General features: G+C 43.4%; 1 protein-coding gene across 1 annotated transcript; it reads left to right on the top strand.

The window, feature by feature from the left end:
* The first annotated feature begins 4,264 nt into the window (after positions 1–4,264).
* LOC149457996 (zona pellucida sperm-binding protein 4-like) lies at positions 4,265–11,282 on the top strand. Its single transcript, XM_089682772.1, has 12 exons — positions 4,265–4,442; positions 6,632–6,753; positions 7,421–7,514; positions 7,690–7,848; positions 8,658–8,845; positions 9,729–9,826; positions 9,895–10,022; positions 10,168–10,357; positions 10,469–10,619; positions 10,711–10,789; positions 10,913–11,017; positions 11,120–11,282. The coding sequence occupies exons 1-12, from the start codon at positions 4,268–4,270 to the stop codon at positions 11,263–11,265; spliced, it is 1,635 nt and encodes a 544-aa protein (XP_089538898.1). The 5' UTR covers positions 4,265–4,267; the 3' UTR covers positions 11,266–11,282.
* The last annotated feature ends 3,672 nt before the right edge of the window (positions 11,283–14,954 follow it).

The following is a 14,954-nucleotide window of genomic DNA, read 5'->3' as shown; positions in this document are numbered from 1 at the left end:
GTTTCATGTACTTGGGAGACGTCTATCACCCTCTTGCAGATTGTTGTTATACACATCAAAGTGGTTAAATAGGAACCTTTTCTTCCCCAGAGATGGGGTTTATATATGTAGCACCCCTGGGGGGAGATAGATAGGTTAGCTGGGGGGGGGTTTAGTTAGAGGCAGAATAGCAGCCTGGGGTGAGTTAGCGTGGGATGAGTCAGCCCAGTACCTTTAGGTCAGAACTAAGGGCTCTTCAGTTCCCTGAGGGATCTTGACCAATCCCCAAGCAGGAGGCTTGGTATGGGGTCAGGATAGTCCCCACATATGACTGAACCTGATCAGCAGGAAGTGGTCAGTCAATGTCGGGTGGAATTTGGAGTGAGCGACTGGTGTGTGGAGCCTGGGAGAGGGCCCAGGGAAGGGGCCTACCTACAGGCAGATGCTTACAAAGAGGACCTCTACTGTACCACCATCTACCAAGAGAGACAGCTTGAGCAGCAGGGAAGGAGCGAGCCCAGCAGAAGGCCCAAAGGCAGCCACCAACCCATAAAGCTATCAGGAAGGACAGGGTGAGTAACATTACACCCCCTGGGCCAGATAAGGGAAAAAGGCAGTCAGGTGGAGAACCAAACTAGCTCTTCATTTGGGGAAGATCACAGGTCCTTGGGCATCACATGCATCCCTCAACCCCATCCAAGTTCAATACACCTTAATGAAACTACAAAAACAAGCCTAAGGACTGGTTACTGTCTCCAGTGTGCAAGTGTGGAGGAAGGTGTGTTGCCTGGCTGTGCAGAACTATAGGGTGACCCAAAACTCAGCGATTCCTAAGAGGAGTAGTGCTACATATAAATATAAAAGTGTAGCATTTATACCATGCACTAATAACTCGCAGACTGTGTACTAAAAGCGCATGATCTGCTTGTAGCAAACTTGCTCATCAGAGTTGGACGCGGAGTTCCCCTTTTTTATTAGAAGTATTCCTCAATCCCTTATTCTCCTTCCCCCTCCCTTGGTGAGAGGCACAGTGACAGATGTGTAAGTGTTAAGTTGCTGGCAGGCTGGAACAGCAGGGGGCCCAGAACTAAAAAAAGCCCCCCCCAGGGGCGGACTGACAACTCATGGGGCCCCCGGGCAATAGGGGATCATGGGGCCCCTGTGTCCTTGCCCAAACTCAAAAAAACCTATGAAAAAGGTACCAGGGGCATCTCATGGGGCCCCCTACTGACCCCGGGCCCTAGGGCAGTGCCCGAGTTTCCAAATGGTCAGTCCACCCCTGGCCCCCCCATAGAAACAGCAGGCTCTGTCCCAAAACCTGTGTAACTTCGCACCTCGGGAAAAGATAACAGGGCCTTCTCAAAAGTTCAAGGCATTCCCCAGAAGCACAAACAAGATAACATTTTTAACAGATCTGGTTTTCCCCTATGTTTCATGTCATGGATTATGACAGATGTTGGTTCTAATTCAGAGTTCGCCCGACTGACCCCTCCCAAAACAGCGTATTGGCCAGTATTTAGAGCCCCCCCCCTTGCAGGGGGACTTTAAAAGAAAGGCTGGCAAGCCTAAAAGATGAAGCTGAAGAGATCTCCTAATTTTAACATCGTAACAGCAGGAGATCAAAGACCCTTTCCACTCTGCAACTTGGATCTGCTTACCTTAAGGCTTAACATGGCAAGTAACTTAACCTTTTAACTTCTCCCTGTTATCTCTGTGCTGAGCTGTTTTCTATGCATATATATATCTTAGTTACATTTTCTTTGTAAATATTTTATTGCACCTGTTTGACTCTTTTAGTAATAAATCTTTCTTTCTGAAAGTGCTAAACTGTTTCTAAGTGCTTACTTGCAAATCACGAATTCCTGCCTTTTGAAGAGACGCTACTGTGTTTGTTTAATCCTCTGCCCAATCGGCCTGCAGTGACCGTATTGGACAGGCGACCTTTCAACCATTACAGTGTATATTTGATAAAGAGAGTTTCCCCTTTCTCTGTACAAAAAGGGGTGGTGGCAGTGAAGGGTTAGTGGCATAATTAACCCGACCCAGTAACAAGCGCATTCCGGCTGCCGGTGCGTCGATTGCATTCCATTAGCTGGACAATCGTTGTGCAGGGCGCAGCTGAGTGTGGCATTGTTACGCGCGTCACATCGCGGTTTTAGATCGGCCGGTCCTTTGGTCACGAGTTTGGTGAGAAGGTCTGGGGTCTGACGCCGCGGGCGTGACGTATTATTGTTGGTCGCGGTCGTGCGATTGTCGCATGTTGAGGGTGGCGATCGGGCGACCGTGACACTGCTTACTTACTTTGCCTATCCATTGTAGGGAAAAGTTATGAAATATATACTGCACTTACCTTACCTCCAGCATCTACCTGCCGAGCCAAGGATAGGTGATGTCACTATGTTTCTGGTGGGATTCTGAATAGCCTAAATCTTTTGAGACTATGCTCCTGCGCTGTGCCGGGGCGTCATATCAGTGATAAAGAATTACACTACACAATGACAATGATTACATAGGACAATGCCAGAATGGCTGGCAATCTGAGTATGTTTTTTTAGAACAACCCAGAGGACATGGAAAGATGGGAAAAAAATTGCAGGGGGAGTGAAGTTCCTCTTAAATGCAAAAACTATTCCAAAATAATGGAAGACAAACTTAACCATATGAACCACTGAAACAAGGTCATGAAGCTGAAACAAAAACTGAACCCTTGAGATTTAACTTCCACATATCGAAAGACTTCTACACAGTAACAGCTGTGAAAATGTGAAATAGACTTCCTCAAGAACTAGTTCTGGCCAGTTCAGTAGATTGTTTTAAAAGAGCTGGATGTATTCCTAAATGTACAAAATATAACTGGATACTAACATATATAGGTGATAACACCCGGGGAGGAAATTGGATCATGCTTTATTGGAATTTTTTTTTTTTCCTTCCTCTGTATCAACTGTGAGTACAGAATTGTGTGAATGGAGGTTTTCTATTTGTTTTTTTTTCTATTGGTTGTACTAGGTGGACTGGTGTCTTTTTTCAGACGGACTAATTATACAACTATGTGACTATATCAAATGTCAGCTTCTAATTTTAACTAAATACAGTTTTAATTAGAATGAAACATGAAAGGTTATTGGTTGCTATGGACAACAGCTGAGTTTTGCTTAATTTCTTTGAACCAGTTTTCATACATAGGCCCCCATTTCTGCACATTTAGGAAACACATACACAAAGGTAAAGTAAAAAAACAGAGTTGCAACCATTAGCACTCCTTTTTATTCTTCCCACAGCATAAAACTTGAATTCTGATTGGTCAGATGAAGTTTTGACAATAGTACTAGGTCGTAGGGCTCATGCACACTGGGCTTAAAAAACACCGCTTTTACAGGCATTTGGCTTTTTTTTCTGCCTGTAAACACACTTTTATTTTAACCTGTGTATTTTTTAAGTGCGATTTCAGGAGCATTTGCGGTTTGATCCTGAAGCAATTTTACACAGCTGCAAGTGCGATTTCAGGAGCATTTGCGGTTTGATCCTGAAGTGATTTTAAACGGCTGCAATTTCTGTTCTGGCTAATTTTGTGACATTAGAAATAGGTGCATCTGCACTGAAATACACTGCATTAGAACACCTATGTATTTTCACTGCTGTTTTAATACAAGTCCATGGGGCTCAAAAACACACAGCATCACACCAAACACTCACAGGACCCTTTTGGAAATTGCATCCCATTTGGAACGCATGAGTGTGAATGACCTCCATAGAAAGCCATCTCCTTTATCTTAGGCTGGCCATACACTATACAATTTTCTGTCCAATTTCTGCCCAATTTCCTTTAGATTTACCTTCAACTATGTAGTGCAAGGGTCTGCCTAATTGGATACAATTGAAAGTGTTGTTTAGGTTTGACCTCCTATTATATGGTTTTTGGTAAATGTAAAGCAAGAAAATTGAATAATGTATGGCCAGCCTCAATGTTATCCTCCTTGACATTTGAATCTATGCATTCTGCAACACATCAGAACCGCATCTGCATTTGTGAAGCGAGGCTCAAGCAGCTTTTCTCATGCCATGAATAAAGGTGTTCAGAGGAGCTGAGCAAATGCTCAGTGTGGATGAGGCCATAGACTTTCACAGGCTGCGGGGCTGGATGGTGTGCTGCACCAGAGTTCAAATCATATTAAGATCACCTGTGTGCACATTAGTCCCTGTTTAAACAGATTAAAGCCCTGCCTCCCCCTCCAGACTATAAATCTCTGGTCAGGGCTCCATGTCAGTATTGCACACAGTGTATACAATGTTTTATTCTAGGGCAGGATTAGGGTTAGTACTGCTGCTGTGGAGTTGCTGGTTGACGTGGCCGGTATGTGATGCGGATGGGTATTGGGATAGTGCGTCTCACCTCCACTGTGCCCTGAACAAAATGGAGTTGTCACTTTCTGTGCCTATTGAAGGTGTTGCTTTTGTGCTTGGTAAGTATGTTTTAAACCCGCTTCACCTTGGCTTATTGTGGGTGGAGCTTGTCAAGCGTAGGGATGCTGTTCATAATGATTAGTTGGTGAATTAATTGGACAGTTGGCTTACAGAACATGGTAAATGTAAGCAGCACATCCTGATCAAAGATGAATCTGACACATGGACTTCAATAAGGCTACTTTCACAAATTCTTCTAGCAAAATTGTCTGTTTCTGCTGTCTATGGTGGCTTTTTTTTTTTTTTGGGGGGGGGGTTGGGGAAAAAGTCACCAATGCTGACTTACTGCGGTTTGTGTTTATCAGCAATAGAGCATTTTTACAGCTAAACTCCTCCTAGATACCCATTAGTTTGGGGGGGGGGGGGGTTCCTGCCAAAAAAGTTGATTAGCCTGTGTGCATGAACACATAGGATAATATACTGGGGAGTTTGCTTGCTGTGGATGAAAGATGTCAAAAGCCAAGAACAGCCGCTGTAAAAATGTCCAGTGTGCATGAGGACTGATGTGTGTAAGAATTTCTGCAGGAGACTTGGCAAGAGGGTTATGTTTGACCACCTGAGATACATAAGTGTTCATGCTTCTGTGTGCGGGCAGTCATTCTTGTCTGTTAGGATGCAACAATTGCATGGACACAACCACTGGTTCCAATCTGAGTGCCATGCAGGCATGTGTCTGACTGCATACTGTCTGCATTTGGGGAAATGCCTCCGTACCTATGTGGTTCCCAAATTGGGACTAGTGACTAGGGCTGCATCCAAAAAGACATGATCAGGACTGCCTGTATGCAAACATGGCCCTTTTGCACAGATGTATGTGAACCCTTAACTTTGTAAAACAACCCATACAGTTTAAAATGGAATGATATAAAACACTATGCTGGTCTCCTCAGTGATGGGCTGTGTAGGGGGAACACATCAATAGAGTAGGTGGAGTTCTCAGCATAGCCAGAACACTAACCACAACTATTGCCTAGTATGGTCAGTTATTAATGGGAAGGCAGAGGGACTGGCAGCAACACCATAGATTTCACACACAGGATGCCATACAAAGGGAACAGGATACAAGTCCATGGCACTGCAGGCACATATCAAGAATATAAAATGTTGGGTTTGCGTACTCTTGAGTGCAGAGAACCTGGTGGTTTGAGGAATGAAATCCTGACCTGGTTCCAAGTCTCTTGACTTGGACATCACGTGTTATGTGAGAAGTTGCTGGTGTAGCACCCTCCTAGGTAGCTAGGGGGAGCTAGAACTAACTAGGGCTGAGTAGCAGCCTGGGAGTAATGGCTAGCAGGGGTCAAAATTTGGGTCAGAGTGGAGAGGCTCTGCAGACCAGACCTCTGCAATTTCCCCCTGTCCTAGAACTTTGGAGAGGTCTAAAAGCAGTAGGTGGATCTGAGGATTGGCTGGTTTGTACTGTTGGAGGATCATGGCCAATCTCCAACAGGAGGCTTGGCAAGGGGCCAGGACCTACTTCTAGGAGTAGCTAAGCCTGCTCAGCAGGAGGAGAGTTTTTGGTGGAAGACACATGTGAGGCAGGAGCCTGTGAGGGGGCCCAGATGGAAAGGGGCTCACCTGCAGGTGGAAGACCTTGGGACTTAACTGGCCCCCTAAGAGGACCACTTGTGTGGCAGGGAAGAACTGGCCCAACTAGAAGGCCTGGTAGTGGTCATCCTCCTGTGCTGCCAGTGGGTCAGTGGCTAAGTGACTAGGCCTGGGCCAGTAAGGGGAAAGGAGCACTGTGGTGGGACACTGGATTAGCTTTACTTGAGACTGTTCACACTGTAGTGTCAGGCACTGGATCAACTGCCCAGAGATTCACCCAGAGTTGCTGGATTGAGGAGGATCTGGGGTGGTACAACAGGAGAGGCTGCCTAGCTCTCCAAAAGAGTTTTTGCAGTAAAGACCTTTTTGTATATAGTTTGTCTCCAGTTCCTCTGGGCATCCCATACACCCCTCACCCTATCAAATTTGTATTCCTCAATAAAACCTCAACCAGCTCAAGGACTGGCCACTATCTCCTGGCTGCAAGTCTGAATGGAATGCGTGTTGCCTTGCTGTACAGGACTATAGGGGGATCCAAAGCTATTGAAGCTCCTAAAGTGTTAGTGCTACACTGGCTTGCATTCATGTTACAACATAATTAGAATGTATCTTGTTAACTGACAATATCTCATATTCTGATCAGATTTCAAGGATGAATTTCAGCGTCTAGAAAATGATTCTGCTTGCCGGCTCTGGGTAGGACAGAGACCTAATAACACGATGGTTGTAGGTGCTGCCTATGATGGATGCTACGTGAGAGAAGTGGTAAGCTTTATTAGACTTTAAATTTGATTTGGTCCATGATAGGATCAAAAAACCTGACGTACATGGAATTGATCAGTGGTCCTAATTAGAATTCTGAATCTAAAATACTAGTTACTAGCATAGCTCAGAACAAGCTTTAATGTGTATGAACAGCCAAACCTTTCATTTAGGACAGTAGGAAGTGCTCAACTCCTGTCATGTTTTTCAGTCTGTGTAACCACTTAATAGGTCCTGGTGACAATTTCCAGAAGTACAGTGATGGGGAAAGACCATTTACAGAGCAGTTATTTTCATTATTCCTTCTTTATTCTGGAGACAGATCTTAAGGGATCTTCCTCATGCCTGTTACTTGGACAGGAAATGCAGAGAATATCCCAATGATGATGATGATGATGATGATGATGATGATGATGATAACACTTTCCTACTAAAACTGTAATTTTGGCTCTACATGAGTCTATGAAAATGCATGTGGTGGCTGTATGACTTGTGTTTATTTTTTGGGGGAGCACCTATTTTTTTTTTTTCTGCGCGATTTCAGGGGGGGGGGTAACTTGCATAATGTAAGAACTTCATGAGTCCTTAGTGAATGGGCAGGGATTCCATTCAGTTGGTTAAGTGTGTAATGCATACTCTAACAAAATTGGTCCTACTCCTTTTTTGATAGGATGAAGAGTATCTGATGGTCCTCCTTCTAGAAGAAATTGTGAATGATACAGTTGAGCAACACAAGATAGAGAAAACATGCCCAATACAAAATGGTAACTGAATTCAAGTAATCTTGTAAATGGAAATTCTAATGTCCTATTCCCCTGAAACAAGGTATATGGCTTGATACCCTACTTTGGGAATCAAGCCACATACTTTACATCCATGCAGTTACAACTATGAAAAGTTAGACAGATCACACATTGTTAGCTTTTCTTTCTTGTTTAGATGCTATGGATGCCCCAAGCCCTGACATCTGCTCTGCTGTCAGTAACGTGGACAAACTGGCCTGTGCTGGTAAACCTGTGAATGGCGAGGTCTGTGAGGAGATGGGATGCTGCTATTCCCCAAATGATGCTACAATGCCCTGTTTCTTTGGCAAAAAGTGTAAGTGGAATGCTGCTTATCATACCAAAGATGGGTAGTAGTATGTTTGAATATGCCCATGGACAGCTTGTAGAGGAAGGTACAGTTACTAGTATCTCAGCCATAGCTAAAGAAATGCATTTAAAATGTTTTCATGATCCTGGGTGACTAAGTCCTCCTCTAACCAATATTTGTTAAATTAAGCTTCTAAAGGGTTTTGTAATGGCTAATTCATGTTATCTAGACCTATATAGTGACTTTCTAATGTGTTCCTTCATTAGCTTGCCTTATTTTGCAACTAAGCCATGCTTCTAGGGCTTTCCAGGCTCAATATGTACAGCCGTGCCAGATCCAAGACTTTCCTGTAGGCTTAGCGCACTTTACTGCAATCTTAGATGAGATGGCTTCATTTATTCTAAATGGACTGTCTGACTATTGTGGAGTTTTGCTCCATCAACCTTGACTATTCTTACTCCTTATGCTGCTAGCATTAGTAAACGGATAGGAAGGTGTATTATAGTGGTGTGGGGGGCCCCATCAGTTACTTCCTAGTTTCTCATACATCCCAGGGGGAAGGAGGGGCTCTCAGCTAGGCACACCCATATGCCTGAACTAAGGGCAGATGGATTCATAGAAGTAAATGCTACATGAAGAATCAGCCCTTACTCAAGATGGCCACAGCCAGAAATGTTGGACTTTTTGTAAAGTGATTTTTCTTGGCAAAATAAAGCATGGGGGGAGTTTAGGTTGAATACTAAAAATTGGTGTTTGGATACACTGTAGATCTGCTTGTAGACAGTATATACTTACAAACATCTCTTTTCCTACAGTGACCACACAGTGCTCATTTGATAACCACATGGAGATTGCAGTGTCCAAAGATCTGACCAAGCCACCTCTGCTTTTGGAGTCTGTCCGTGTGACTGGTTTGGACCAATCCTGTTCTCAGCTTTCAGTAGCTAAAAGTGGCTCCTTTGCTGTGTTTAGGTTCCCGTTATCCTGTGCTAATGCATATCAGGTGGGTGTTACAATACAGTTGCATCAAATGGAGTTTGTGGTCATAAAGACTGATGCCACAGGCAGCTAGCATGACTAACCTTGTGCATATAAATTTAATAATGAAACCAGGGACTGAGATTGGAGAGCCACTGATGCTTAGATTGCAAATTTGTGGCCCAAATATTTTAAACCTTTTTGCTACAATTCTAATTGGGGGTTGTTGCATCACTTGGTAAAGCTGAATATGGGTTTCTTCACTTCCCAATTAGTGAAGGATCATGGCAACTTTCTGTTGAATTGGTATTCTTTGTCATGGCTCCTAAAGGTCATTCTAGTTGTGTAAATTTAGTGGTACTCTCTGCATGAATCCCTCCTTCTCATGGGGACAACTAGGGCATGCTTATATTCAAGAACCCTTCAGTTCAAGGCTTCAAGTAAACAGGATTCACACCTTTTTGTGCTGTGTAAATTCCTCCTTTATGCATCACTTGCAAAAGGAAATGGATAGATATATATTATAATCTATATCACCAGTGCAATGCCAGGCTCCTGCAGGCTCTGTCCCTCATAGGCAGGCAGTTACTGAATGGCATGAGGAATCGAGGTACAAGAGCACTTGGTAGTTCTCATTGAACTGGCAAGCTGATCAACAGATGTAGTTCATTCCGTAACCACATGGGCAGAGCCCTGTGTGGCCACACTGTTTTGAAATTGTAACAGTGGGTGCTAGAAGATCGCGTGTGGCAGGGTGTCCGGAGCTGGAACATGTTAAATATTTGCCCTAAATATGGGTGTGACACGTTCCAAAAGGAGCTTGGCCTTTAACTTACAATCCGTGTGTGTTGCTTTAAAAGCTTGTTGCCTGCCTATTATGGCATTTCCTCAACTTTTCATCATCCTAGGTACCTGGTAGTTCAGTGACCTATGAGACTACTATTGAAGCTGTAAGAGGAGTACAGACATTTCGGGGATCTTCTATCACCAGGGACAGTACAATGAGGTAAGAGGCATAATCTGCTACAGGTACAATAAAGCACTGGTATCTAATACTATACTGTCTTTATCTAGGGTGACTGTGCGCTGCAGCTACATTCAGACAGCTACTGTACCACTGGCTATCACAATGAACACCTTGCCACCACCTCTTCCTATTAGTACATCTGGACCTCTTGAGTTGGAAATGAGGATTGCACAAGGTGAGTGTATGTAGCTTGATGAGTTGTTATACTTTAACATTGGTAATGGCCTTTCAGGAAGTCCAGGCTACTCCTAGACTTGGTTAAGGATGGGGAAGGAGCTTTTGTGGTTCTGCATGTGTAAACTGTTCTTTATGTAATGCAGATCTTGCCTATGCATCATACTACAGTGAGGGGGACTATCCTGTGGTCAAGGTGCTCAGAGAACCAGTCTACCTGGAGGTCCGTATCATACGTAGAACGGACCCAAACCTTGTCCTTGTCTTAAATGACTGCTGGGCCACCGACTCTAAAGATCCTACACTCCTTCCTCAATGGCCCATATTGCTTGACAGGTGGGGAATCTATAGTTTAAAAAAAAAGAGCTAAAATACATTTTGTGCACTTGAACAAACTTTTTTTTTTTTTTTTTTATTCCTCCACACCCCCCCCCCCCCCTTATTTAGTTGCCAGTTTGATGGAGACAACTACATTAGCAGACTGATCCCTGTTAAAGATCCTTCACAGGCTGTACCTTTGCCAAACTATTACAAGCGCTTTCTTGTCAACACCTTCACATTTGTAGACTCCACCACCCAGCTTGCCCTTGAAGGCCTGGTAAACAAACCATCTCTTGCTGTAGGGTTCTGGGGTTTTTTTTTTTCTTTTTTTTCCATTGCTGTAATTAACTGTATAAACCTGTCTGCAGGTATATTTCCACTGCAGTGCTTCTGTTTGTGTGCCTTCTACCATGGACAACTGTATGGCTTCTTGTGGTCAAAGAAGAAGTGAGTATTCTACAATGACTTCGGATGCAGCTTTGTGTCTTTAAGGTTCTCACCCATCAAATGGGAGATGCTTTATCTGGGAAACCAAGGTCTACTGTGTTAAGCCTTAAATCCTGTTTTTAGGGAGAATGGCCAAACACCAGGATCTGACATTTCTAAAGAACACAGTGACTTCCCAAGGACCTGTTGCATTTATTTCTAAGCATGATAAAATGCTAAAACTGGAAGGTAATATCTGTATGTGGGGTGTATTGTTTGTGGGCTTTTTTTTTGTTTGTCTTCTACACTTGGAGTATAAGGCATTTTTATAAATTTCTTTTTCCCTCTTAGGAACTGCTTCCTCACAGTACTCTACATTGGACCTGGTTAGAGCACTTGTAACTGCTGGGGTTGTTGGGTCTGTGGCTATTGCTGTTCTAAGCCTATGGATACGTCACAGGAGTCAAACATGCAACATTAAAACAGCAAATGCTTAAATAAAAACTTTTCTATACCTATGGCTCTATTGACTCCTATTTCTATGTCTCTACTGACTTTATTCCCACCATGGTTCTAGAAAGGCCTGTAAAAAATCTCAGCTTTGTATCTTGTTATACTTTGGGCAGAAATGAGAATTGCCTCCTAGTTATGCAACATATGCTGGGGGTCTGAGCTCACAAGTGCGTTTCCTCTGAATGTACCAAACTTGCTTTGGCCACTCCTAATGTTGCGATCTCGCTTTTTCTTGTGTTTTGAAGCCTTACAATGGCCTCACCTGCATGTTCAGCTTCTTTTCTACACCTGATGTAGATTCACATCAATAGTCCAAATACCACACTTAGAATCAACTCCAGACCTTTTGCCTGCTTAATTGAGTAGCCCACACCTGGCCATGAAATCACTTTTTGATTCAATTGTCCAATTACTTTTGGTCCCTTAAAAAAAAATGGCTTCTCTTGAGCTGTAATTCCTAAACCGTTCCCAATTTGGATGTACAGTGAAGGAAATGTATTTGATCCCCTGCTGATTTTGACTGTTTGCCCGCTCACACAAGCTCAGTCTAAAAATCAAATGGTAGATGTATTGTAACAGACAGAATAGCAAATTCAAAACATGCATGTCTAACAAATGATGCACTGATTTCCATGTTCATGAGGGAAGTGAGTATTTGATCCCCTTCACAAAACATGACTTGGTACTTGTTGGCCAGCTACAGGAAATGTCTGATCTCTGTGATTGCCACCAGGTTTGCACACATCTCAGGAGGGATTTTGGCCCACTCCACTTGACAGATCCCCTCCAAGTCCTTAAGGTTTGGCAACTCAAACTTTCAATCGGATTAAGGTCTGGAGACTGGCTAGGCCACTCCAGGACCTTAATGTGCTTCTTCTTGAGCCACTCCTTTGTTGCCTTGGCTGTGTGTTTTGGGTCCTTATGCTGGAACACCATTCACAACCCATTTTCAATGCCCTGGCTGAGGGAAGAAGGTTCTCACTCAAGATTTGTTGGTACATTGCCCCATCCATCCCTTTTTGATGTGGTACAGTTGTCCTGTCCCCTTAGCAAAAAACACCCCCATAGCAATGTTTCCACCACCATGTTTGACAGTTGGGATGGTGTTCTTGGGGTCATAGGCAGCATTCCTCCTCCTCACAGCGAGTTTAGTCAATGCTAAAGAGCTAGATTTTTGGTTTCCTCTGGCAATACTTTCAACCAGTCATCTGCATCATTCAGATGTTCAGTGGCAAACTTCAGACATGCCTGGACATCTGCTTTCTTGAGCAGAGGGACCTTGTGGGCACTGCAGGATTTCAATCCTTGTCGGCGTAGTATTACCAATTTTCTTGGTGACTGTGGTCCCAGCTGCCTCGAGATGATTCCTCCACTCTTCTCATGATCATTCTCACTCCACGAGGTGAGATCATGCATGGTACACCAGACCTAGGGAGACACAGTAGTTTTGTGTTTCTTCCATTTGCAAAGGATTGCACCAACTGTTGTCACCTTCCCACCAAGCTGCTTGGCAATAGTTTGGTAGCCCAGTCCTGCCTTGTGTAGGTCTACAGTCTCTTGTCCCTGACATCCTTGGACAGCTCTTTGGGCTTTTCCATGGTGGAGAGTTTGAAATCTGTTTGCTCCTGTGGACAGGTGTCTTTTATAGAGCTAACAAAATGAGATTAGCAGCAATCCCTTTTTAACCTCCCTGGCGGTTTTCCCGAGTGTAGCTCGGGGTAGAATTTCTATACCACAAGCGGTAACCCCGAGCTACACTCGGGCTTACCATGTGTCACTGATCTGGGGGTCCCTGCAGCACTTACCTTGTCCTTCGCTCCCGCGATGTGTCCTCTGCAGCGTCCCCGGCCATCTCCTCCGGCCGATGCCGGCTTCTGTGTTCCGGTTCCCGGGACGTACGGGCGCTGCGAAATTTAAAAAAATGTCTTTTTTTTTTTTTCCCCAATTTTAAATAGTAAAACATTGCTGTTTCATCCCATTTCACATACATATTGTCCCTAGTGCTTTGTCCTGTGCCCTGCCTGCATTTTGTCTGTTTCTGCCTGGAAACTTGGAAAAGTCCATGGCGTCCAAAAAGCGTCCCTTTACGTCAAAAGCGGTTTTAGACCGGCTAGAGAACAGCGATAGTAAATCAGAACCACTTACAGAATTGAGTGATAATGATTTGTGGGGAAATTTTCCTAAAAATTACAGCCTATAATAAAAAACTATTTCCATGCGAAAAAATGGTACCGCTTTCAGCACAAAAAATCAGAAGGAATCATACCGCCAAGGAGGTTAAGAGATTGCTTCTAATCTCAGTTTATCTGTATCTCGCATACATCTGGTAGCCCAAAATCCTGAGTGATGGGGGATCAAATACTTATTTCCCCTCATGAACATGCAAATAAGTGCATAATTTGTTAGACATGTGCTTCTTTTGAATTTTCTGTTACAATACACCTACCATTCGGGATTGTGGTGAGGTTTTTGTGCACTTTCAGCCCATACCCATTATAAACTGGTCCCTGTGATGCCCAATAGGAGGGTTGGCAAAGCAAAATCTTGTTAGGTGTCCTCTTGTACAAGAATGGGTGGAGTTTATGACCTCACTGGAAATAAAGAGAACATCTTCAGAGGCTTGTGGGGTCTTTCCAGCACAATACATTACCAAAATGTCCAACCATCTTGGCTAGTGTAAGGTTCATTTAAATGTCACTAGTTAAACCCCATTGGGGGCTTGTTTCCATTTTGGGGACATGCGATGTATTGCTTTTTGCCAAGAAAAGAGTAGGTATCCATCTGGCCGTGCAAGGTAGGGTGTATGAATATCCAGACTGACCAAAACAGAATCCAATACTTGGGAAGGTAATGCAGGTCAAGTACATGTATTTAACCTGTAGATTTACACTTTTACTGGCTTTTCTTTAACAAATATTGATATTTTGAAAGGCATGTGCACAGCACAAAATAGGTCTAAATTCATTTAATAATGTTAGAGTTGTGTTCCTTGCTAAAGCATTTCTTCAGTCCTCCTGAAAAATAATTCATAGCTTTGTAATCCTATATAGTAGACTAAGTTGGGTGAGAAGCCAAAATTAATCAAGTGGTTAATATACACCCTGGTTCTTGTAGGTTCAGTGTCTACACATCACTAGGTTCTATTACATGTATGGTTAATTAATGGAGCTGAACATCACAGAACTGTGCCTTGGATCCCATGTTCTCTGTGGTGTCATTCATTGGCTGCAGGACAGTAACTGGTGTGTTCAGTCTTTAAGCACTGTGGTGGATCCCATAGCCAAAATAGATAACAACCTGTAAGGGGGGGAAAAATGCAGACTATGGCAGTTCATATATTATTTTTTTTTTTATTTTTTTAAATGTATGTGTTGTAAAGATGTTAGGATGTATATAGTAGCTAACTAGAGTTCTTGGAAAATGCATGTGCTGTTCATCATAGCTATTGTTTCCCTGAAAATAAGACACGGTCTTATTTCTTTTGACTCAAAAGTCTTATTTTTGGGGTAGGTCTTATTTTTTTTAATTTTTTATTTATTTAAATGTCCAGATGTGGACAGGGGGTGCAGAGGTGAGCTGAAGACAGTTGTGGATGAGGGTTACTATGGAGAGAGCCGGTTGATAGTTGTGAGCTACAGTCAGGTGTTGCAGGGGTGACTTGACAGGTGAGTTT

The sequence above is a fragment of the Staurois parvus genome, unplaced genomic scaffold, assembly GCF_062004578.1.
Source record: "Staurois parvus isolate SC_StPar_1 unplaced genomic scaffold, SC_StPar_1.0 ptg000298l, whole genome shotgun sequence".
Classification (NCBI taxonomy): domain Eukaryota; kingdom Metazoa; phylum Chordata; class Amphibia; order Anura; family Ranidae; genus Staurois; species Staurois parvus.
Note: the sequence above shows the minus strand (reverse complement) of the source record. Positions and strands in the feature narration are given on the sequence as shown.